This window comes from Notechis scutatus, chromosome 1 (genome assembly GCF_049901735.1).
Source record: "Notechis scutatus isolate UNSWTSFEM ecotype Mainland chromosome 1, rNotScu1.2, whole genome shotgun sequence".
NCBI lineage: Eukaryota > Metazoa > Chordata > Lepidosauria > Squamata > Elapidae > Notechis > Notechis scutatus.
The window spans coordinates 301,283,659-301,305,840 of NC_142009.1; the positions used below are offsets into that span (position 1 = coordinate 301,283,659).

Here is a 22,182-nt window from a genome sequence, read left to right on the forward strand (position 1 = left end):
TTGTTCATAAATTTCTGCAAAATTTCTTTAAAATGTAATAACTGCTGCTCATGTTTGAAAAACAAGCTGATGTTTAATATTCCATTCTCTAACTATCTGAATCATTGAAAAGACAGTGAAATGCATTGTATACAAAATAACTAGAACCAAATTCTGTAAACCCAGCCTACAGGTATCAGCAGCAATATTCTGAATATTGATTATTTCTGAGAACTTGTAAGCTCATAGAGATGCTGTTGGGAAGGTTAATTGGGTGCAGAAATGGGGGGAACAGTGGTTCAGATAATATCTAACTACAAATTCCATTTCTGATCACGTGGATAAATAGAAATTTCAGAACAGAAAGTTCCACATTCCCGGTTTTTAATCCTTGCAAATAACATACATTTATACTACTCAAAACTACTACTACAAAAATACGTGTGCCCGACTCCCAATTTTGAGAGGTTACAAAGAAAATATAAAAGAAAAATACAACAGTAGACAAAAGGAAAACACCTCCAGGTATGAACAAAAAAACAAGGCAAGAGTAAAAAAAAGAAATCTAAGGCCAGAAGGTAAACTGAGTAAGCATCTCAGAACCACCACCACCCCTCTAGTTCTCATGAAGATAAAGGGAGATCGGGGGAAGTACATTCAGACTTTTAAGATTCTGCTACTATAATCTTATAAGGAAATATTAGTATCTTGAAGGGCTATAACAGTCTTGGCAGTCTCAGTATGCTTAACCTCTTCCTCTGCTTGCCCTTTCTTCCACTTCTGCTCACCCACACCTTCTAATTTGACTTTCCCCTTTCTAACTTGAAAGCATGGTGGAGTGAAGTATGCTCACCTGGCTGTCTAAAGACCTTGAAAAAAAAAATGGCTAAACTTGCCAGCTGTAGACATAATGCCCATCAAATAGCTAGGGTTGGCCAGCTCTGATTTTAAGATGTGGATGCCTGTGGACAATGTGCTGGTCAGTTTTTCTCTTTCTTGGCAGATTGAAGAGCAACTAAGTGCTCCCCCCTGAGGTTTTCTGGTAGCGGCTGGGCTGTAAAACTCTTGGAGGGGGGGAATTAGCTGAGCCTAGACTTGTTGGGAGTTGAGGAGGGTATTTCTGCCTAGGAGTAGTTGCTCCAGTCAAGCGTTTTCATTGTTGCCTTTCCCAAGCAGAAAGGGTACTTTCAACTTTGCTTTTTTCCTCACACATACAATCTTGTTGAATAATTTCAAATTACAGATACAAAACTTGAGTATTTTAAATATCCAAGCCTTCAATTTTTTAAAAGATAAATTTTCATAGTACAGGAACTTTAATTTTTTTTTAAAAAAATTATAGTTTCTATCAGGAGTGTGATTTTGTCCGTTTTAATGGTGGTTCATTTGAATATGCTTTGGTGTTGATATGCTTTCCTTCTTCTTCCTCTTCTTCATCTCCATCTTCTTCATCATCTACAAAAATAATAATTGTCACATAGAACTATTTTTCCACTAACAAGTGCCTCCCAAAGTAATATACTACTTTTGATAAACATTTCCATAATCAAATCCATTTTTCTCTGCTAGATCAAAGTTCAAAATACATGTAGGCAAAAGATTATACTCAAAGTTGTGGTTCTATGCTTTAGAAATAGGTATTTCCTTAGGTATTAGTTGTATTTTTATTGTGTTTGAATGACAATCGAATTCACTCAGCTACTCCCCCAGAATACATCTATACTAATATACACTAGTAATGTAGGATAAGCATTCTCCTAACTGAACAGTGAATTGGAATTATCAGTATTCACCTAGTTACTTACAGATGACTAGGAAGTAATCACGTTGAATTTTATCTATACAACCTTTCAGAAAATACAGAATAAAATCTGTACTCGAGTGCAGTCAGCATCACTAGATAGAAATTCAGCCTTTCCAATGCTTTTCTAACCCCCTTTGTAATTGGGCTAGTGAAGATGAATTATAAAAATCACAGAGTAGTTTTCCCAGAGCTGACTAACTTTTGAAGGGCCCATCTAGACTTCTGTATACAGATGTAAAAATTAACCATCTGTTAACTGTCCTGTTCCAGTTTGAACAATATGACTGACCAGAGACATTACTGTAGTCCTCAATATTGGTTAAGAATTGATACTGACTTTTCTGACACTCCTGCTGCTGCTCATTATGTTTCTGTTGAGCCTTAAAAAGTAGCTGATTTTCTCTGACAATTTTGAATGGTTTTTCATGAAGATATTAACACTTGATGATATTGTGCTTGTGTTTAAAAAGGCATGATGTGAAAGCTATCAGTTCCCTGACCATAGAAAGTCCTTGTGCAGATTATCAGAGCAAACAGTATTTACAACAAATGAGAGAATTTCCACTTAGAAAGAACAAGGTGGTTTCAGAGCAAGCCATGGCTGTGTGTGCCAGATTTTTACCACCAAGCAAGCAAACTGCTATTATGTTTATGGTTGCTATCTTTAAGAGCATCCACTGGGATTTGGAGTACAAAGCTGTTTTGGTGATCAGCATACACAGCAAAATCACCTGAGCCTTTCCTACATTTTAGGATACAGTTAAAGTTCACAAAGACAAAACCAACCCTTTTAGTCAAAATAGGACTGTGATGAAGGTATGTATTATAACCACTGCTGTTGAAGAAGGTGCTAGGTTGGATAATGGGGAAAAAGTCAGAGATACAAGAGGCAGATAAACTGAATTTCACAGATGCAACATAAGCCAATGACTCTTTTCACAGAGGAATCAGAACTGAAGGCACAGGAACTATTAGGTGTCAGAAACTAGCAGAGAGTCTTGGACTACTTAAAAAGACCATGACTGTCAACTCATGACTCAAAAATTAACATGGCCTTTAGAGATGAACCAATTGAACTGGTGGATAAGTTCAAAAATCTAGCTCTCTGACTTTGAATCAATGTTGCCAGATTCAATGATGTTGGGTGAATTGGAAGTGATCAGTCAGCTTTTACCAATAGTATGTCTTTGAAAAAGGAAAAACTGAAAATTAGGATTCAATGCAGCCATCATGCTACTCTATACAGCAGAGAAATGTGGACAGTTTACTCAGCACCTATGGACATTTCAGATGAAGTGTTTTAGGACTATCCCGTATGATTAATAGTGTAATATGAACATTAGATAGATATGTCAACAGTCCATAACTGATATGATCTGGCAATCATCAACCAAAGCAACCAATACCAGTTCCAACCAATGACCAGGCATGAATCCTAAGTGACAGTAATGTAATACATTTTTATTAAATTATTTATTTGTACCCCACCTTTATTTTTACAAATACCTCAAGATAGCAAATATATCCAACATATTCTTCCTACCCTGTGAGGCAAGTTGGACTGAAAGTGACTGGCTCAAAGTCACCCAACTGACTTTTATGGCCATATTTTCTCTGATACTCTGTTTACCCCTACGTTCTCTTTCTCTAAATTCTCTAAAAAGGGCAGGTTGGAAACTGAGTGAAAGTGTAAAAAATGAATTGGTCAAGGGAGAGATTATAGCAAGGGTGCATTACTGCTGTCTTCAAAACAGGTTGCATCACATACTTTCTTGAATATATATGATCATCTCATCTCTCCTGAGGATCTCAAGTCATTCCAACAAAACAATCATCATTCATTCTTGGTTTTATGAATGGGCCAATCTCGTCTGTCACTAACCTATGGATTCTTACTTTCACATGCACTCACAACTAGATGACACCAATTTAATGATTCTGACATATGCTTCAGCCCTTTTATTCATGATTAAACCTACACCTTAATTTCTTTGCATGTATTCAGCAATTCTTCTCCATTAGATCCAGCCAATTTCATTCAGCTCCATTACATCCTTCCTTCTTTTCTTATAAGCACCAGCAGTCAACATTTTCTTTTATATATATATATATATTTAATGTATGGTCTTTACTTTTTTCCTCCTTTTACATTCCTATTTGCACTACCTTTTTCTATTTTTTTCTATTTTTCTTTTTTTTATTCGCATGACCTTTGGGGCACCTAGATCTTTATACCCTCCATCCATGTTAGACAAAGCCTTCAGATGACTCTCTTTAGTCTAAAGATGTGGTATATTCAGAGGTCTCCAACCTTGGCAACTTTAAGACTTGTGGACTTCAACTCCCAGAATTCTCCAGCCAGCTCTGCTGGCTGGAGAATTCTGGGAGTTGAAGTCCACAAGTCTTAAAGTTGCCAAGGTTGGAGACCTCTACCACACCTTAATTCTATCCATGATGCCAAACGCAACCTTCCCTAATAATGACAGAATAGAAAATAATAGAATAGAGCTGGAAGGGACCTTGGAGGTCTTCTAGTCCAGACCCTTGCAGGAGAACCTATACCATTTCAGATATCACGGTGGTCAGTTTGGGTACGTTTGGACCAGTATTCTCCAAGCACAATCCAAGCCCAATTTGATCCCTCCTTCGTTTGCGAGCTGAAACAGAGCAATCAAATCTGTCCTCACAAAGGAGCCGCACACAGTAGGAACGGCCACCATAATAATATCAAGGGCAAAAAGCCGGTTCCAGAAACCAGCCCCCTCACCTCCACGCTCATCTCGGTCTCCGGAGGCAGCGACGCTCTCCCGTTGCACCAGAGGGTCAAGCCGAGCGGCGACTTCCTCCCGCAGCCGAGACAAACCCGCCAACAGGCCCCGCAGTTCTCCCGGAGGCTCACACTGAACACGCCACGCTCGTTTCAGGCCATCGCGGCCGGTCAACTCGGCCTGCAATTCCATCGCTCGGTTCCCGGCGCCAACGAGGAGCCAATCAGTTTTAGCGTATCCGCCTCTGACGAAACGAGGGGCTCCTCCAAGTTCTCCTCCCCTAATTTAACGCGCATGCGCCACCCAATCCCGCTCGCTTTTGTCGTTGATACGGCACGCAGAGGAGCGCATCCGACCGCGCATTGTCTCCGCCTCCGTCCGCCTCTGCGATTGGCTGCCGCCGCTCACGTGCAGGCGGCCCGTTTGTTCTCCGCCGCGACTTGTTTTTCCGCTTCCGGTATGCGCGGAAGCGTCGCCTGGCGGCAGGTTCGCGTTTTCCCGCCTTTTCCTCCTCCTCCTCGTCGGGCTTTTTGCGACGGAGCGAAGGAAGCAGCGACGTCAGGGAGATGGAAAGGTCGGCGGCTGCTTCTGGCGCTCCAGAAGAGGAGGGCGGCAACGACAGCAACACTTCCACGGGCGGCGAAGAGGGGGACAGGAACGCCGAGGAGCCCGTCGTGTCGCTAGCCGAGGTGCTGGCCGAAAGCGAGGAGTTGGAGAACGAAGCGCGCGCCGTGCTGGGCGGGAGCGACCACGAGCGCTGCAGTTACTCTCAGGTGAGAGGCGAGGGCGGGATGGAAGGGCTGCTTCTCCAAGGCGCTTCAGAAAGCTTCCTCAACCTCTTTACCTTCAGTTATGTCGGACTTATTTCCCCCCACGCCATTCAGCCCCCTCAGATTCTCGGAAGATTGCCTGGACAAGTCCCTGCATATACAGGTAGCCCTCCACTTGCAACAGTTCGCTTAGTGACCGTTCAGCACTGTGATTTACGACTGTTTTTCACACTTATGACCGTTGCACACACACCCCTTACTTGATTTACATTCAGATGCTTGACAGCTGATTCACATTTATGACGGTTGCAGTGCCCTAGGGTCCTGTGATCATCTTTGGTGACCTTCCGACAAGCAAAGTCAATGGGGAAACCAGATTCACTTAGCAACCTGTTACTAATTTTAATAACTGCAGTAATTCACTTAACAAGTGTGGCAAAAAAAAGTTGTAAAATGGGACAAGCTCACTTAACAAATGTTTCACTTGGCAACATAAATTTTGGGCTCAATTGTGGTTGTAACTCAAGGACTACCTGTATTGCCGTAGCTTGGTACTGAGAATGGGGAAATTAATGGGGAGAATGGTTTTTCAAAAGTGGTTTTGCCATTGCATCTTCCTAGGGCTGAGAGAGAGTGACTGGCTCAAGGTCACCCAGGTGGCATTGTGTCTAAGGCAGGGCTGGAACTCGGTTTGTAGTCTGTTCCCTTAATCACAACACTAAACTGGCGGATTAGTGGTGGACTATATCACTATATCGTATGTGTGTGTGCAAGCATGCCTTTGAGTCATTGTTGACTCTTGTCAACTGCTGTACTACTAGTCTCTTCAGGGTTTTGGTTTTTTGTTTTTTTTCCAGAATTTAGGAAGTGGTTTACCATTGCCTCTTTTTTTAGAGCTGAGAAGGAATGACTAGCCCAAGGTCACCCAGCTGGCTGCTGCTTAAGGCACAATTAGAATTCATAGCCTTCTGATTTCTAACCTGGTGCCTTGAGACTACACAAAATTGGCTCTTTAAAGCTGACATCAACCAAGAAGATCTTATCACCTTTTTGATCTGTAGGTTTGGTTTTATTATAATCAACCAATTATTAGCTCTAATGACTGAAAGATGCTAAATTTCTGTATTTATACACTTAATTGCAGTTTTCAGACATTTTTAAAAAGAAGTAAATGTGATCCTTTTAATATTTTTTTCAATAAAAGGTACTATAACTTAAAATTGCCACATGTATTAAGGCCAGTATAAACTGTGAGATGGTTTCTACCACACAAAAACTTTTTAGTATTAAAAAAGAAAAAGCCAAATTATAAAGTCAAATCTGTCCTAGCAAGCACTCAATATACACTGCTAAAAAATAAATAAAGGGAACACAAAAATAAAACATCCTAGATCTGAATGAATGAAATATTCTTATTAAATACTTCATTCATTACATAGTTGAATGTGCTGACAACAAAATCACACAAAAATTATCAATGGAAATTTAGCAATCCGTGGAGGTCTGGATTTGGAGTTACACTCAAAATTAAAGTGGAAAAAAAACACTACAGGCTGATCCAACTTTGATGTAATGTCCTTAAAACAAGTCAAAATGAGGCTCAGTAGTGTGTGTGGCCTCCACGTGCCTGTATGACCTCCCTACAACGCCTGGGCATGCTCCTGATGAGGTGGCGGATGGTCTCTTGAAGGATCTCCTCCCACACCTGGACTAAAGCATCCCCCAACTCCTGGACAGTCTGTGGTGCAACGTGGCATTGGTGGATGGAGCGAGACATGATGTCCCAGATGTGCTCAATTGGATTCAGATCTGGGGAACGGGCGGGCCAGTCCATAGCATCAGTGCCTTCGTCTTGTAGGAACTGCTGACACACTCCAGCCACATAGCATTGTCTTGCATTAGGAGGAACCCAGGGCCAACTGCACCAGCATATGGTCTCACAAGGGGTCTGAGGATCTCATGTCGGTACCTAGTGGCAGTCAGGCTACCTCTGGCGAGCACATGGAGGGCTGTGCAGCCCCCTAAAGAAATGCCACCCCACACCATTACTGACCCACTGCCAAACTGGTCATGCTGGAGGATGTTGCAGGCAGCAGAATGTTCTCCATGGCGTCTCCAGACCCTGTCACGTCTGTCACATGTGCTCAGTGTGAACCTGCTTTCATCTGTGAAGAGCACAGGGCGCCAGTGGCAACTTTGCCAATCTTGGTGTTCTCTGGCAAATGCCAAAGGTCCTGCACAGTGTTGGGCTGTAAGCACAACCTTCGCCTGTGGACGTCGGCCCTCATACCACCCTCATGGAGTCTGTTTCTGACTGTTTGAGCAGCCACATGCACATTTGTGGCCCGCTGGAGGTGATTTTGCAGGGCTCTGGCAGTGCTCCTGTCCCTCCTTGCACAAAGACGGAGGTAGCGGTCCTGATGCTGGGTTGTTGCCCTCCTACGCCCTCCTCCACGTCTCCTGATGTACTGGCCTGTCTCTTGGTAGCGCCTCCATGCTCCGGACACTACGCTGACAGACACAGCAAACCTTCTTGCCACAGCTCGCATTGATGTGCCATCCTGGATGAGCTGCACTACCTGAGCCACTTGTGTGGGTTGTAGACTCTGTCTCATGCTACCACTAGAGTGGAAGCACCGCCAGCATTCAAAAGTGACCAAACCATCAGCCAGAAAGCATAGGAACTGAGAAGTGGTCTGTGGTCACCACCTGCAGAACCACTCCTTTATTGGGGATGTCTTGCTAATTGCCTATGCTTTCCACCTGTTGTCTATTCCATTTGCACAACAGCATGTGAAATTGATTGTCAATCAGTGTTGCTACCTCAGTGGACAGTTTGATTTCACAGAAGTGTGATTGACTTGGAGTTACACTGTGTTGTTTAAGTGTTCCCTTTATTTTTTTGAGCAGTGTATAATAGGGCTAACATTTGTTGTGTTTTTACATCAATAGCTTGGTACTGAGAATGGGAAAATTAAATATTAATTGTAAATTGTTTACAGGTGGCAAGTATTGTATATTGGTTTTCTTTGGTTTACAGGTGGTAAGTATTGTATATTGGTTTTCTTAGCACTAAGAGTAGGAGCTGGATTATCTCTGTCAGATAACCAATTTCCATGGTTGTCTGACAGAGTATTATTACTTGTTGTTTATCTGCTTGTCTAAATGGAAATTAGTTATAATCACTTATTCCTGGTTGAGTTAGGTGTAAGGTAAGTATAGTGACCTATGTTTTATGACATGGTTACTTAAGAATTCTATTAAACTTCCAGTAAGAACAAAACTATTTAATTTCTAGGATTCAGGTTTGTTGGCAAAATCTTAACATGGTACCTTTCCCAACTGTTTTCATTATTATGCTGTTATCTTTCCAGGGTGCTGTAAAGAGGCAGGCATTGTATGCCTGCAGTACATGTACACCACCAGGTGAAGAACCAGCAGGGATTTGTTTAGCATGCAGCTATGAATGCCATGGCTCTCACAAGTTATTTGAGTTATATACAAAAAGGTAAGCCAAGAGAAAATAAATTCATTCTTAGGCCAATTTATCAGTCTTCAGCTATTTAAACTGGTCCTCGAGTTATAACCATAGTTGGGACTGGAATTTTGATCACTAAGCAAAAATTTCTGCATCAGACCTGCATCCTCTGTTGTGTTTTGTATCTTTCCTTGTTCCTGCTTGTAAATGTGGAGTCTTTTCTTTGCAAATACTGACTTGGAAAAATGAGTCCCCCTGGTATATGTATGGCAAAGGCAGTGCTAGGAGCCACAAGGAAGATGGGGCACAAGTAGAGGCTTTTTAGCCTTGATTGAGGCATATAAGAGGAGTCTGTCTGGTATCCCAACACCCACAAAAATGCCCTTACTGCCACATGCAGTAGGCCTGGGATATCTAAGCAACCCAGTTCCTCTTGTGTGGCATTTGGAGCCAGCAGCCCTAGTGGTGGTAGATTGATTCCTAAGCCACAAGTATTGCCAACCAAGACAGTTTAGCATGTGCTCTGAGCCATCATGTATGGCGTGGATTCTACTGGATCAATCCTCAGCACATGTGACAAGGGAAGTGCTATTGGCCGTGTAGTGAGAAGGGTGTGGACCTATGTTTAAAGTCTTGATTGGGGTGGGGTACTTGATTCCTTGGCTGGTTTGTGGTTCTGGGCCCTTCTGCTTCCACCAGGATTCTGAAGGGCTTCTGTTCCCAGGCTCCATGCAAGAGATCCCCTGCAACTTAGATATCCTGGTTCCCACAAAGATGCCCACATACTGCCATATGTGCTGGGATTCCGAGACAGAGAAGCTCTTCTTGTATTACTTAATCAAGGCTTAAAAGCCTGCAGCTGTGCCCCATCTTCCTTGTAGCTCTGCCACATGCATGGAGCGATTCCTTCATTTTTCTTTTTTGGTATTTGTAAAGAAAAGACTGAGCTTTTTACAAGAAGGAACACGGAAGAATACAAAACACAGAGTGCAGGAAATATGTGGTGGAGTGCAAGGCACCCAAAAGGGCAGAGATGGAGGGAAAATAGGTGGGAGTTGAAGTGCAGTTAGGTCTGAATTTTGATCATGTGACCTTGGGGATGTTGCAACAAATGGTTGCTGAACAAATGGTTGTTAGTTGAGGATTGCCTATAGAATACAGTTGCCTTTTTTAACAGAAAGAAAAACACCTTTGAGACACTTCATTAGAAAGAGGTTTATTGGGCTCAAGATATTATTACATCAGTGTATTTTAAAAGTGATATGCTTGAGTAAATAAATATAATGTTCAAGTTCCTAATTTCCAGCTAGAGAAGAGTAGAGTGCTACTTCAGTACAAAATATAACCACAATATATAGTTCTATGGGTTAAAGAGTTGCTTTGAAAATTTTTGCTTTGAAAATTTCATGATGTCTTTAGGACTATAACTGAAATTAGCTGTGCAAATATTTATATTAGGCATTTATTTTGGTTTGAAAAAATGAACAGTGAATACAATTTAATAATTACAATTTAATAATTTTTTGAAGATATTTTCCATCCATTTTGAATATAGCTTGCTTCTAACATCTTTTAGAATTTTCCCTTTTTCCCCCCAGAAACTTTTGTTGTGATTGTGGAAACAGCAAATTCAAAAGTCTGAAATGCAAACTACATCCTGTAAGTATAAACATTAGGTTTACATTTGAGAGAAAAGTGGTAGCCAAACTTATTATTTATCTGATTTCAATTGTAAACTATGAAAATTATTGTGTACTTAAAGCTTTTTGTACTAAGAAGTCCATTTGGAGACTGCAAGAGAAATCCAAGCAGCTGGAATTACTGTCAAAACAAGAGCATAGAGATGACCTTTTCATAGTCCCTTATGCTTTAGTCACTTCACAAAAAGTCTGTTGCAGTAACTATACATGGGACTGCCCTTGAAGCTAATTAAGTCTGGAATTAAGTAATTATGTGCATGCCTTGGTTCATTCATGTAACAGCCAGTTCAAGATCTGCACTGGTTAACACTTGATTTCTGCTACTTGGGATCTCCTCCCCCCAATAATTTCTACAATAATTTCTAATAATTCAATTCCAGTCTGGGCTCCTTACAGATTCCCTCTTTCAAAGAGTGTCAACTGTAGGATTCTCAGAGGCAGAACTTTCTCTCTCTCTGGAATAGATCTTCTAAAGGATTGCCTTGCCTTACATTACTGGAAGTCAATAAAACCCTGGTTATTTCAACAGGCCTTTTAGGGGGAGTTGGTTCAGGTTTCTTCCTATGTAATGGTATAAATTATAAGGGTGTATGAGTGAATTGCATAGGAATAATACATTATGTAATATTGTTTGGCCCCTTGCTTTGTTGTTTAAACATGTTCACATGTGGTAGAATTGTAAACCAGTCAAATGACAATTACAGCAGCGTGTCAGCCTAGTAAAATAGTAAATGAAAGCAAATTCAAAAAGTTGCTGCATGTTGTTAATACATACTGTAGTTGACTTCGGGCCAGTCATCTCAGCCCAACCCACCTCACAGGGTTGTTATTGTGGAGAAAATAAGAAAAGGTATGTTGTATACATTTGCCACTTTGAGTTATTTATAAAAATAGTAAAGGCAGGAGTGCCTGCTAACTTTAATTGGAAGACCTAATTTTATTTTATATAGTATTTGAATCTGCCTTCATCAAGGACAATTGATAAGCATTATTGCCTTTTTCTGTGATGATTGAAGTAGGGTGCAAAAAGTAAATAAAATGCTTTTTATATAATTTCTTTTTTATTTATCTTCTAATTAAGGTACTGTCTTGCATTTTTTTAGGAAAAGGCAACAGTGAATCCAGCAAATAAATATAATGATAATTTCTATGGGTTATATTGTGTTTGTAAAAGACCTTACCCAGACCCTGATGATGAGGTAAATTGTATTGTGATATATAAAAGATGCAAATGCATTTTGTGCAAATGCAGTTCATAAGATGTAATAAATTGATCGTATTTTCTTTTTCAAGTGAAAAGCGGGAATTTTACATGTACAATTGAAAAATAAAAGACCACTGTAGTTTTATGTTTTGGATATTAGAACTAAGCCATTCTTAGACAAATTAGTTTCAGGAGGCTAGCTTATCTTAAGATATACTTCCTGTTCTGAGGCTGTAATAAAAAAGACAGATATTATCTCTCAGAAATTTTATTTTCATTAAATTGATCACACAGTGGTTTGAATGTCTGTTACGTGTACTTTGTCCCAGGAATATTGAATCAGTTGCATGTGATATAGAAATGTATGTCTTCTTCCCAATCTCTAACCATGAAAATTTATTTTAAAATTTTAGTGCTGCTCTAAATACATTGCAAAACAATATAAATGCAAGTACTTATAAGGTTAGAAACAGTCATTAGAGATTTTTTTCTGGTGAGTTAGGTTTGCTCATTCACTTTTTCAGTGTTGAAAGTTAAAATGGAATGAATATTTTTCAGTGACATGGAGCTTTAATGGTATAAAACAAACCCTTTTGAACTGGATGTAGCAATGTGTTGACAGTATAGATACCGTATTTGCCGGCGTATAAGACGACTTTTTTGCCCTGAAAAACATGCCTCCAAGTGGGGGGTCGTCTTATACGCGGGAGGACCTCGACTCCCACTTCGAGCTTGAGTTGCAGCCGGGAGGAGGCTGGGGGGAGGTGTGTGTGTGTGTGTGTGTGTGTGTGTGTGTGTCACTCGCCACGCGCTGCGCAACCTTTCCCCTCTTCCTTCCTTAGCGGTGTGGGGAGGAGAGGATTCAAAGATCCTCACGTGCGGCGTACTTTTCTTTTTCTTTTTTTCTTTTTGCACGCAGGTTTTGCATGCGGGCGGCTGTAGGTTAAGGATGGGGAGCCCCGGGTGGGTTATCAGGTTTTACGGTGCTTCCAACATGTGCGAACGGTGGGAGAGCGGGAGAAGAGAGCGAGCGAGCGCCCCGCTGTGTGAAATCCTGCCGTCAAAGCAACACTGGGGAGGCAGGGTATAAATTTACCAGGTTAATGTAGCAATGGTGATTAATGCCCAGAACATTGTTTGCGGGTATTGGGGGTGTGTGTGTGTGTGGTGGTGGTGAGGAGAGGTTGTCCTTTGAATGCGGAAAAGTAGGTGTGACCTTGTGTAGGAAAATAAAGAGATCCTTTTTAGCGTGTTTGGCTTCTTTGCCTCCCTCCTTCGTTTTGACGTGGAGATAATGGCCTTCGGGCGGGAGGGAAGAAAACGGTAGCTGGATCATTTCAAATTTCACTTACTCTCCTGCCTCACTTCAATATGTCTGAGCGACTCCAGATACTGGAAGACTTTTTGAATGAAAGTGTTACCTCCATTTTTTTTTTTTAAAGAGGGCCACTTGGGGAAAAAAAAAGATTCTAAGGAATTCCTTGTTTCTTGATTAAAGAGAAGGCATTGAATATACTGTTCCTTGGCAGCCTTTTCAGTGTCCGGGTTTTTGTGTGTGTGTGTGTGTGAGAGAGAGAGAGAGAGAGAGAGAGAGAGAGAGAGAGAGAGAGAGAGAGATCAGCTGTATTGAGAAGAGAACGTTTCCTGTGTTCTCATTTTATTTACAACATATTTTACGCTTAATGGTAAGCAATGAAAAATATTTTAAAACTCATTTCTAAACTCCATAGCTATTTGCATATTCTTGGTTCAAAATTGGATTAGCTCATTTCAAAATTGTCCAAAGCAGAAAAGTGCGTCAAAAAAAAAAAGTGCAAAAGTGGAAGGTGTGTGGAAGAGGGGTAGTCTTATACGGCGAGTATATAACAAACTCTATATTTTGAGTGGAAATGTTGGGGGGTCGTCTTATACGCCCAGTCGTCTTATACGCCGGCAAATACGGTAATTATATACGAGAATGCCAGCTCAAGCTAAACTGATAGTAGCATTACATGTTCTCTGTGATTTCAAAGACCCTTTTCTGAAGGGTTGAAGTAATAGTATATTTTGTAATATAGCACTATGACTCTATCTTTAGATTCCAGATGAAATGATCCAGTGCATAGTTTGTGAAGATTGGTTTCATGGAAGGGTAAGCAAATGTAATAAGATTGTTCCATAAATGGAAAGAATTGGAAATATGTAAAAATCAGATTTTTATTGCAGTCGAATCTTTTGGAGAATAATTGCGTAGATCCTTAAATAAGTGAATTCAGAATTTCAAATCCATACAAGGTGTCCTTATATCTGCGTTAAATACAATTTGAGCGCTGAAATCTTTTTGCTTAACAAAAATTTTAATAATGTGAACTACAGCCTTTTCAAGGAATGATAGCTTTGAAAATTTTCAGCAAGTGTCTGTAGTTCATGCTATATACACTGTATGGACTATAGAAAGTTAAGAGGAAAAACATGAGCTCTAATTCTGTGATGTTAGATCCATTATTCTAATTTTAATGAAGACTCCTGCGTTTGTCAGTAATACAATTGTTCTGCATTTCCATTTGCTTTTCCTTAGCATCTTGGTGTTGTCCCTCCAGATAGTGGAGATTTTCATGAAATGATATGTCAGTCTTGCATGGATCATTGCCCTTTCTTGTGGGCATATGCCTCGCAGTTAGCAGGTGAGGAAAAATAACAGTTGTTGTTGAACTAATGTTTAGTCTTGTCCAGTGAAATGGAAGCTTTTTGATTCGATGCTTTAATTTAATTGGCATGAGTGAAATATGTATTCATATTGTGGTATTTTATTAATTTAATGTATTGTTTGGGATTAAATATCTAAGTTCTTATATGCAGTCTAGAATTTTAATACTAAACATGCCTTCATGGAAAAGAATTATGCCCTGAAAGTTAAATCTGACCTATTAGTCAGCTGCTTACTGGGGGTTGAAATGGGGCAAATACCAAGAAACTGTATTCAGCTGGCAAATATTTTGCTCAAACTTCTACTTTATCTTCTGTAATTTGTTTTAAATTTTCAGTTTATGGTTAGGGAGAAACAACCTTGTAAGAGATTATATTCTCCACCTAAGGGCATAGTATAGTCATGTGAAAAAGAAAGTGCACCCTCTTGAGTTCTGCGGTTTTACATATCGGGACATAATAAAAATCATCTGATCCTTAGCAGTTTTTAAAAGTAGGTAAATACAGCCTCAGATAAATAAGAACACATGATATATTACATCATGTCATCATTTATTTTACAAAAAGAAAGCCAAAATGGAGAAGCTATGTGTAAAAAGCTAAGTATACCTGATTCAATAACTTGTAGAACCACCTGTAGCAGCAGTAACTTGAAGTATTTGTTTTCTGTATGTGTCCTTTTTTCCCCACATGACAGTGAGTACACTTCTTACTTGAGCAACATTTGCATAACTGATTATTGGATTGTTGAAGAAAATAAAGATAAGCATTTGTGCTTCTCTAATGTGGTCCAGCAGTGGTGACCTGTGCATAAAAAAATGTATAGATAGTCCCAAGTCTTTATAATTCAGCAAAATATATATTACTGAAGGAATACTTTTTTCCAAGGCCCTGTGATATTAGATCACAGCTATGACAGATTTTACTGCTTTCTGATAGTTCTGAATATAGTCACTTAATATCATGTTGTAAATTAGGTACAGGTTTATTAAATGATACATTTAAAATTTTATTCAAAGATTACATTTCAAGTTAATGGGCTGTGTTTTGACAATTTTGATGTCATTAGAATTGCAAGAGAATGACTTGGAAACTTAGCTTAAATATTATTACTGCATAAAACATGGGAAAGCGAAGAGGTGAAGTAGTTGCCCAATACAATAGCTTAGTTGTCATTGGGGGAAAAGTATATTGTATTGAAAAATTGGACACTATTATTAAAATAAAAGCATTAAAAATCATACAATACTGAAAATTCAAAAGGTTTTACAAACTTTTAAACATTGTATAAGATCAGTAGTCTACACTTCATTAAAAGGTATGGATTATTTGTAATTACAATACTTCTATGAAAATGTCTTTTTGGAGATAGAATATAAGTAAATAATCATGCTGTAGTGACATTATGTTTCCTTTTTAACAATGTTAGTTTTATTGTTTACACTGATATTTAATCATGCAAAAAATATTTTAGCTAATTGAGGTAGAAATAGCATTTACTATATTCATTCTAATAAATCTAGTGTCTATTTTTTGTAGTTCCAACTGTGACCAAAGTTATTGCTGCAGCTGATAATGGAACTGTGCTGAATGTTGAAGAAACTGAAGTAATCAAAAATGAAAATAGTATAGATCAAATGAAGACTGAAGATAAAATAATACAAATTAATGAACCATCTACCAGTTCTGGAAATGAATGTTCAGTGGTAAGTCCTGTACTTCTTGTTTTGCGCCATAATATTAAAAGCTGTAATTCTGGGCTCATGATATTCCTGGCTGCATCATTGCCACGATATGTACTAAGTAGAATCATGTAGCCTAATCTAATTGATGAAAGTTTGGTGTAGTAGTTAAGACACTGGACTAAAAACTAGGAGGTCATGAATTCTAATCCTGCCTTAGGCATGAATCCAGCTGAGTAACTTTGGTCCACTCTCTCAGCCCTGAGAAGCAGGCAGTGGCAAATCTTGCCAAGGAAACTGCAAAGACTAAGTCAGTCACCAGGAGGCAAGACTGACTCGAAGGCATCCACGCCCCTCCCCCCCAAAAAAGTCTAATTTACAGAAATCCATAATGCTGCTTGCAAGTGAATAGAATTACAGCATTTTGGTTTATAAATCCCACCCCATACATTATTATCTTTTTGTTTTGTTTGGTGTTGTTTTGTTTTCATGCATTTAACTCAAAAAACCATGAGAAGGTTTCTGTTAAGCATAGTTAGCTGAATACCTTTACCAAACTCTTCTGGTGTGGAATATGCCTTTCTGAAATTAGCTACATCAATGTGCAAGTGAAGAACTGCGTACTACTCAACTGTAAACAGTAAATCTGGAAGACTAAACAGACTGGAATGAGCAAAGAATAAGGAAATTAAATAACATTGATAACTTTTATTTTATTGCAGCCAGTTAAGAAGGAAATAGTGGTGTGCAAGCTGCAAGAATTTCAAGCCAAGCAGAACCTGAAGCAAAATATAGCCACCTTCTGGCCACACAACTGGCGAAGCAAATTGTGCACCTGCAAAGAATGTGTGGTATGCATTTTCCAACTGCTGTATCTATATGTGTTTTAGAAGAATCTATATATCTTTTCTGAAAAAATTGCATGTTGCTCTGGTGGAATTTATTCTTTTTTCAACACTTAAATAGCTATAGCACTTATATACAAATTCATAGTGCTTTACAGCCCTCTCTAAGCAGTTTACAGAGCCAGCATATTGCCCCCAACAATCTGGGTCATTTTACCGACCTCAGAAGGATGTAAGGCTGAGTCAGCCTTGAGCCGATGAGAATTGAACTACTGGCAGGTAACAGAATTAGCCTGAAATACATCATTCTAACCACTGTATCACCACGTCTTCTGGTGGGACTCCTCTTTCATTTTCCCCCCTGGGTGGCTATTTCTACTTGAGGAGGAGACAGTAGTATATGTTTATAATTTTATGTCTACTATTTTTTAAAGATTTTTTAAAATACCACCTTTATTATTTTTTATAAATAACTCAAAATGGCAAACATACCTAATCTTCTTTCCTCCTCTTATTTTCCGTGCAAGAACGAACCTGTGAGGTGGGCTGGGCTGAGAGAGAGTGACTGTTCCAAGTCACCCAGCTGGCTTTCATGCCTAAGGACAGGGCTGTCAAACTCCTGGCCCGTGTGTCCGATGCGTCACGTGCTGGCCACGCCCAGTTTAGCAAAGGGGAAAAAAGTGTTGATACGTCACATGATAACGCCGTGACATGAGTTTGACAACCCTGCCTAAGGAGGAACTAGAACTCACATCTCTCATCACATCTCACATCACATTTCTCACTGGCTCTCAGTTCATCTTAAATTCATTGTCTCCTTTTTTGGAAGACAAAAAAACTGGCAGTAAAAATTGAAACATTCTAAAAGATTTCATACTCAGTAGGGTATTTCTTTATAATTAATATATTAGAAAAATATGAGTGTTTTGTTCTGTTATTTGAAATTCTACATGGAGATTTGTCCTATATAAATTTTTATGAAAATGTGGGGGAAAAGAAGTATTGTGTGTAGGGATTTTTGACTTTGCTGTTACAATTCATTGTACAATTCATTTATTGTAGAGCCACAATTGTATGTTTCTCCATTTATAAGGTTGGTGGACTTGTTTTGAATTGCCTAGGTTCCTTCGTCACAAAGCTATTTTTTCTCCCCATCTCACTTCATTTTTACACTATTTTTAAAGGTATGCTCTCATATATGTGATTGATGCTTTTTAAAGAAATGAATTTGAAAGTCATTTGCTTCTATTTTGAATTCATGAAATATTTTTTAGATACAGTGAAAATAATTTCTTATTCTTCAGAAAATGTATTCTGATATGGAAGTCCCATTCCTAACAGATGAATGTGATACTGTCTTGGCTTATGAAAATAAAGGGACAAATGACCAAGAAGCAGATAGAAGAGATCCTCTAATGGACACACTTAACAGTATGAATAGAGTACAGCAGGTAGAACTCATCTGTGGTAAGTAATTAAAATAAAAGAGAACTAGTCTGAAAAGGATCTCACTTTCTGCATGAAAATAGAAGTGGGAGAGAGGGCTTTTTCAATTGGTGCTCTAAAACATTTTTATTAATTTGGAGGCTAGAAAAAAATATGCCCACAAAAATCTCACACAGTATTGTTTATAGTAGTTAACTAAGGTAGAACGTTGTCTTAGAGCTGTTGAGTCAGAAGAAAATTCTATTGACTTTACTGAGTCTTACGCTTGAGTAAGAATTTATAGGATTGTCCCTGTAGAATACTGTCAGCAATCTATCAGAAATGTTTAAATTAGATAAGCTAAGTGTCCTTGAGCAATTTTTATTTAATTATAAACCAGTAACCTGGGCTTATATTGTGACACATATAATATATATGTGACACATATCATATATATTTTAAATATAAAAAATATAGGGAGATAGGCAGTATAACTGTAGCATAATTAAAGTAGTACTGGAGGGGATGGACATCTTTAAAGCTGATTGACAAGCCGCAAAGGAAAAAAAATAATATAAATACACAGCTACAATAAAATCATTTTTTATTTGATTCAGAGTACAATGATTTGAAAACAGAATTGACAGACTATTTGAGAAGATTTGCAAATGAAGGAACAGTAAGTATACAATATCATCTAATACTATTGTGAAAATATCCTTTGAATAATTTAAAAATATAGCAGTTGTTACCTTTGCCATTTCGGCAGACTGCATATATGGATTTTCAGCTGTATAAGAGGTGAGACTGTTAGGGCCATTTTTCATATTTGAGAAGTAAATATGCTACTGAACCCCTGTATAATTTATATTAATAATGATCACATGGAACATGTTAGTCTTAAGCTCCTTAAATAAACTGTTTCTCTAGTTTCCCCCCTTTTCCTCCTTAAGAGCCAAGCAGGAATGTACTACCAGTAATCTAGAGCATGGATAAGGCAAAAAGATTAGATTTCCAACTCAATACACTTCAATGAAGGGTTCTATAGGGAAGAGCAAAAATGGTCACTTGTTAATTAAAATAACACAGAAACATAGTTTCTTACCGGACGATCCCATAACTCCATAGCACCTTCTGGTCTTCACTCTCTGCCAACTGCTTGAAGCTAAATATTATTGAGCAAATGTTCCAGGACCTTGGACTAGCTTCCAAAGTGGGAAATTCAAGCAGACCAATCAGATTTTAGATGACCTTGACCAAACTGACCAGTTTTAGAAATTTTCTACAATCCTGTTTGGTATAATGCTGTTACTAATCAGACTGATGGTAGTTTGGTCTGAATAAGTTAAAGCAGTGGTCTGAAAATGGGAAGATAAGCTTGAACTTATCTCAACTAGCCATAGATGATTATGAAAGTATACAAAGATTTAAATCTAAAATCAGAAGACTTATTTGCAAATTAGAAACAAATGCAACAGACGTTGTAGCAATTAAGTACTATTTGCATTTGGTAAGTGAACTTATGATTATAGAAGATATTCAAAATTTGGTATTTGAGTTGCTAATTCTGTGTTCATAAGGATAGCAGAATTGGAACATTGAGGCTTACTGTTTTTAGGAGACCTGCTGTTTGTCTTTTATCAAGTATCTGGGATACAGAAGTCTTGTAAAATCTCAGAGCTTCCCAATTTTCTTGCAACTCCAACAAAGGGAATGGTGGAAATATAAATAGTAAAAAGTCTTCAATTCTTATTAGTTTAGTTTGCTGCTTAGTTTCCTCTTTCTGCTTCTGTTGTGGATCTGGAAATAAATTTGAATGTTAATATAAATGAAATGACTATGTATAAAAGGTAGAAAGGTGATTTTAAGTGTATTTCACCAACAGCATTTTGAGTAAAGTTGAATCAACTGACATTGATAAATTAAAATCTGAAGGGTACCCAGGAAAAATAATGTGTCCTGTTCTAAGTTACACAATAGAATTGAATTTTTAATGATTCAAGTTCAAAAATTCTGTATTGTAGCATCCTATTTAATATATTTGAGTAAATTATAGCCACTTTAAATATCACACAATGTACTGGAAATTTGACAAGTTTCCCCACCCCTATGATTCTTTTAGGGCTTTAAAATTTTAATATCATGTGTGAACATTTATTTTGGTTAGATTGGTGCATTTGATTTTAGTGCATTCTTAAAGATCTAAATATTATTCTTCAAACACCAGTGAAATGTTTTATACATTTATATTACCGTCCTGTTTTTGTTTTCTTTTTGTTAACACAGGTTGTTAAACGAGAGGACATCCAGCAATTTTTTGAAGAATTTCAGTCTCGAAAGAGGAGGAGGGTAGATCAGATGCAGTACTACTGTAGCTAGACTAAATCGGAAGTCTTAAGAGACTACATATACAGTTATCTGCTAAATTCTGGGGTTTCCCTCCCAATTTAAATCTAACTTCTTGTTCATCTTGATTTGTGTCCTAGAAGGCTGAGTTTATTATTTGCAGCCATATGCATACACCAATTTCCTAGTAACTATGCTGAGAAGTGAAATGATCATGGATTCACAGATTGTCACTTATGTCAAAGAAAGAGCTGGTTAGTTTTCAGAAGATACCTACTTAGAAACTATACTGATCGCTTTTTAAGACAGTATGGGTGACAATATTTTTTTATGACTTAAAGGAAAACCCTAGATAAAGGTCTTAATGAATTAGCATTCAGGGTCAAGATACTTGTTTCTCAAAGATTTATTTGAATGCGAGATTTCGTATCCACTTGGTTTTAGGACATTCATTATGGTATATTCTGCTAGCTGTTGCTGTTAAAAAGCCAATTTGGATCATTATATGGCTTGCTGAATTAGTTGAAGTACAACTTTTAGCTAAAATTAGACATTCATGATTGTTGAATGAATATGACTGCGGCCAGAGTGTGTATTATAAACAGCGGTTAACTGTAGGCAATGATAGTGCAGAGGCTTAGTGATATTATCACCAATATGTTTTGACTGATTGCCAGCACAGAATGTGTAAATTGCTTTTTGGTAGGCTATATTTATCAGGTTAATCTATTTACTTTTTAAGACTGAAAGGAGTATCTGAAACAGACATAATGTAATTGCAAATTTTTAGCAAGAGCAGCCTACAAAAGCTATTTACCAAACTGTAAAATATGGCTATGATCTTTTGTAGTTATGTTAGAGAGTACAAATCCTTAATACTGCAAAGAATGTTTAAAACATCATTTAACTGTACATCTATTTTCTATTGGTTAAAATTATCACCTAACTACTAGAAATTCACAGCAATCATGCTGTATACCAATAATTCAATAAAATGGTGTTTTAATTTTTAAGTTGGTGAGTGTGGTAATAGTGAAGGCTAGTTCTAAACATTTAAAGCTGAAAACACATTATGCATTTGCTCATCTAATAGAATGTTTCTGCCCAGTTCCCATCGTCTTAGAAAACTTTGGCTGTTCATGGACTATGGTTTTTCTCATTATATTTTAAATTAATTAAGAGTCATAAGATGTGGTTCTCTTGAGTGCAGTATGGCTTTGTATTGCTGTTAGAATGGTATGAAAAATAACTAACTTTACATTAGAAATAATAAGCAATTGTCTTACAGAATTACAGAATTATTTAGGCATGAGTGATGCAGTATGGTAAGTATGCATTGAAGAAGCATTAGCAGGCAGTGTGTTTCAATTTCAACAATCTTTGTTGACATAAGGAGGACCTTCCAAATATTGTCAAGCTGCAATTTGCTACATGTTTTTACTCCTGACAAAATATAATAGGACAGTAGGAAATGAAAATCTATTCCTGCTAGAGAG

General features: G+C 38.1%; 2 protein-coding genes across 2 annotated transcripts; one reads left to right on the top strand and one right to left on the bottom strand.

The window, feature by feature from the left end:
* Positions 1-1,276: 1,276 nt before the first annotated feature.
* On the bottom strand, positions 1,277-4,841 carry GON7 (GON7 subunit of KEOPS complex). Its single transcript, XM_026679215.2, has 2 exons — positions 4,551-4,841; positions 1,277-1,434 (listed from the first exon to the last, which is right to left on the bottom strand). Exons 1-2 carry the CDS (start codon positions 4,741-4,743, stop codon positions 1,328-1,330), a joined length of 300 nt encoding a protein of 99 aa, XP_026535000.1. The 5' UTR covers positions 4,744-4,841; the 3' UTR covers positions 1,277-1,327.
* A 147-nt stretch (positions 4,842-4,988) lies between these two features.
* Positions 4,989-21,699, top strand: UBR7 (ubiquitin protein ligase E3 component n-recognin 7). Its single transcript, XM_026679222.2, has 11 exons — positions 4,989-5,324; positions 8,696-8,829; positions 10,398-10,458; positions 11,603-11,698; positions 13,781-13,834; positions 14,261-14,366; positions 15,928-16,094; positions 16,793-16,921; positions 18,220-18,382; positions 18,958-19,019; positions 20,627-21,699. The coding sequence occupies exons 1-11, from the start codon at positions 5,118-5,120 to the stop codon at positions 20,717-20,719; spliced, it is 1,272 nt and encodes a 423-aa protein (XP_026535007.1). The 5' UTR covers positions 4,989-5,117; the 3' UTR covers positions 20,720-21,699.
* Positions 21,700-22,182: the final 483 nt, after the last annotated feature.

Coding starts and splice junctions, on each gene's coding strand:
- GON7 (XM_026679215.2), bottom strand. CDS start 4,743: ATGGAATTGCAGGCCGAGTTGACCGGCCGCGATGGCCTGAAACGAGCG. Junction 1,435..4,550: donor AGACCGAGATGAGCGTGGAG/GTGAGGGGGCTG, acceptor TTATTTTTGTAG/ATGATGAAGAAGATGGAGAT.
- UBR7 (XM_026679222.2), top strand. CDS start 5,118: ATGGAAAGGTCGGCGGCTGCTTCTGGCGCTCCAGAAGAGGAGGGCGGC. Junction 14,367..15,927: donor ATATGCCTCGCAGTTAGCAG/GTGAGGAAAAAT, acceptor TATTTTTTGTAG/TTCCAACTGTGACCAAAGTT. Junction 16,922..18,219: donor GCACCTGCAAAGAATGTGTG/GTATGCATTTTC, acceptor CTTATTCTTCAG/AAAATGTATTCTGATATGGA.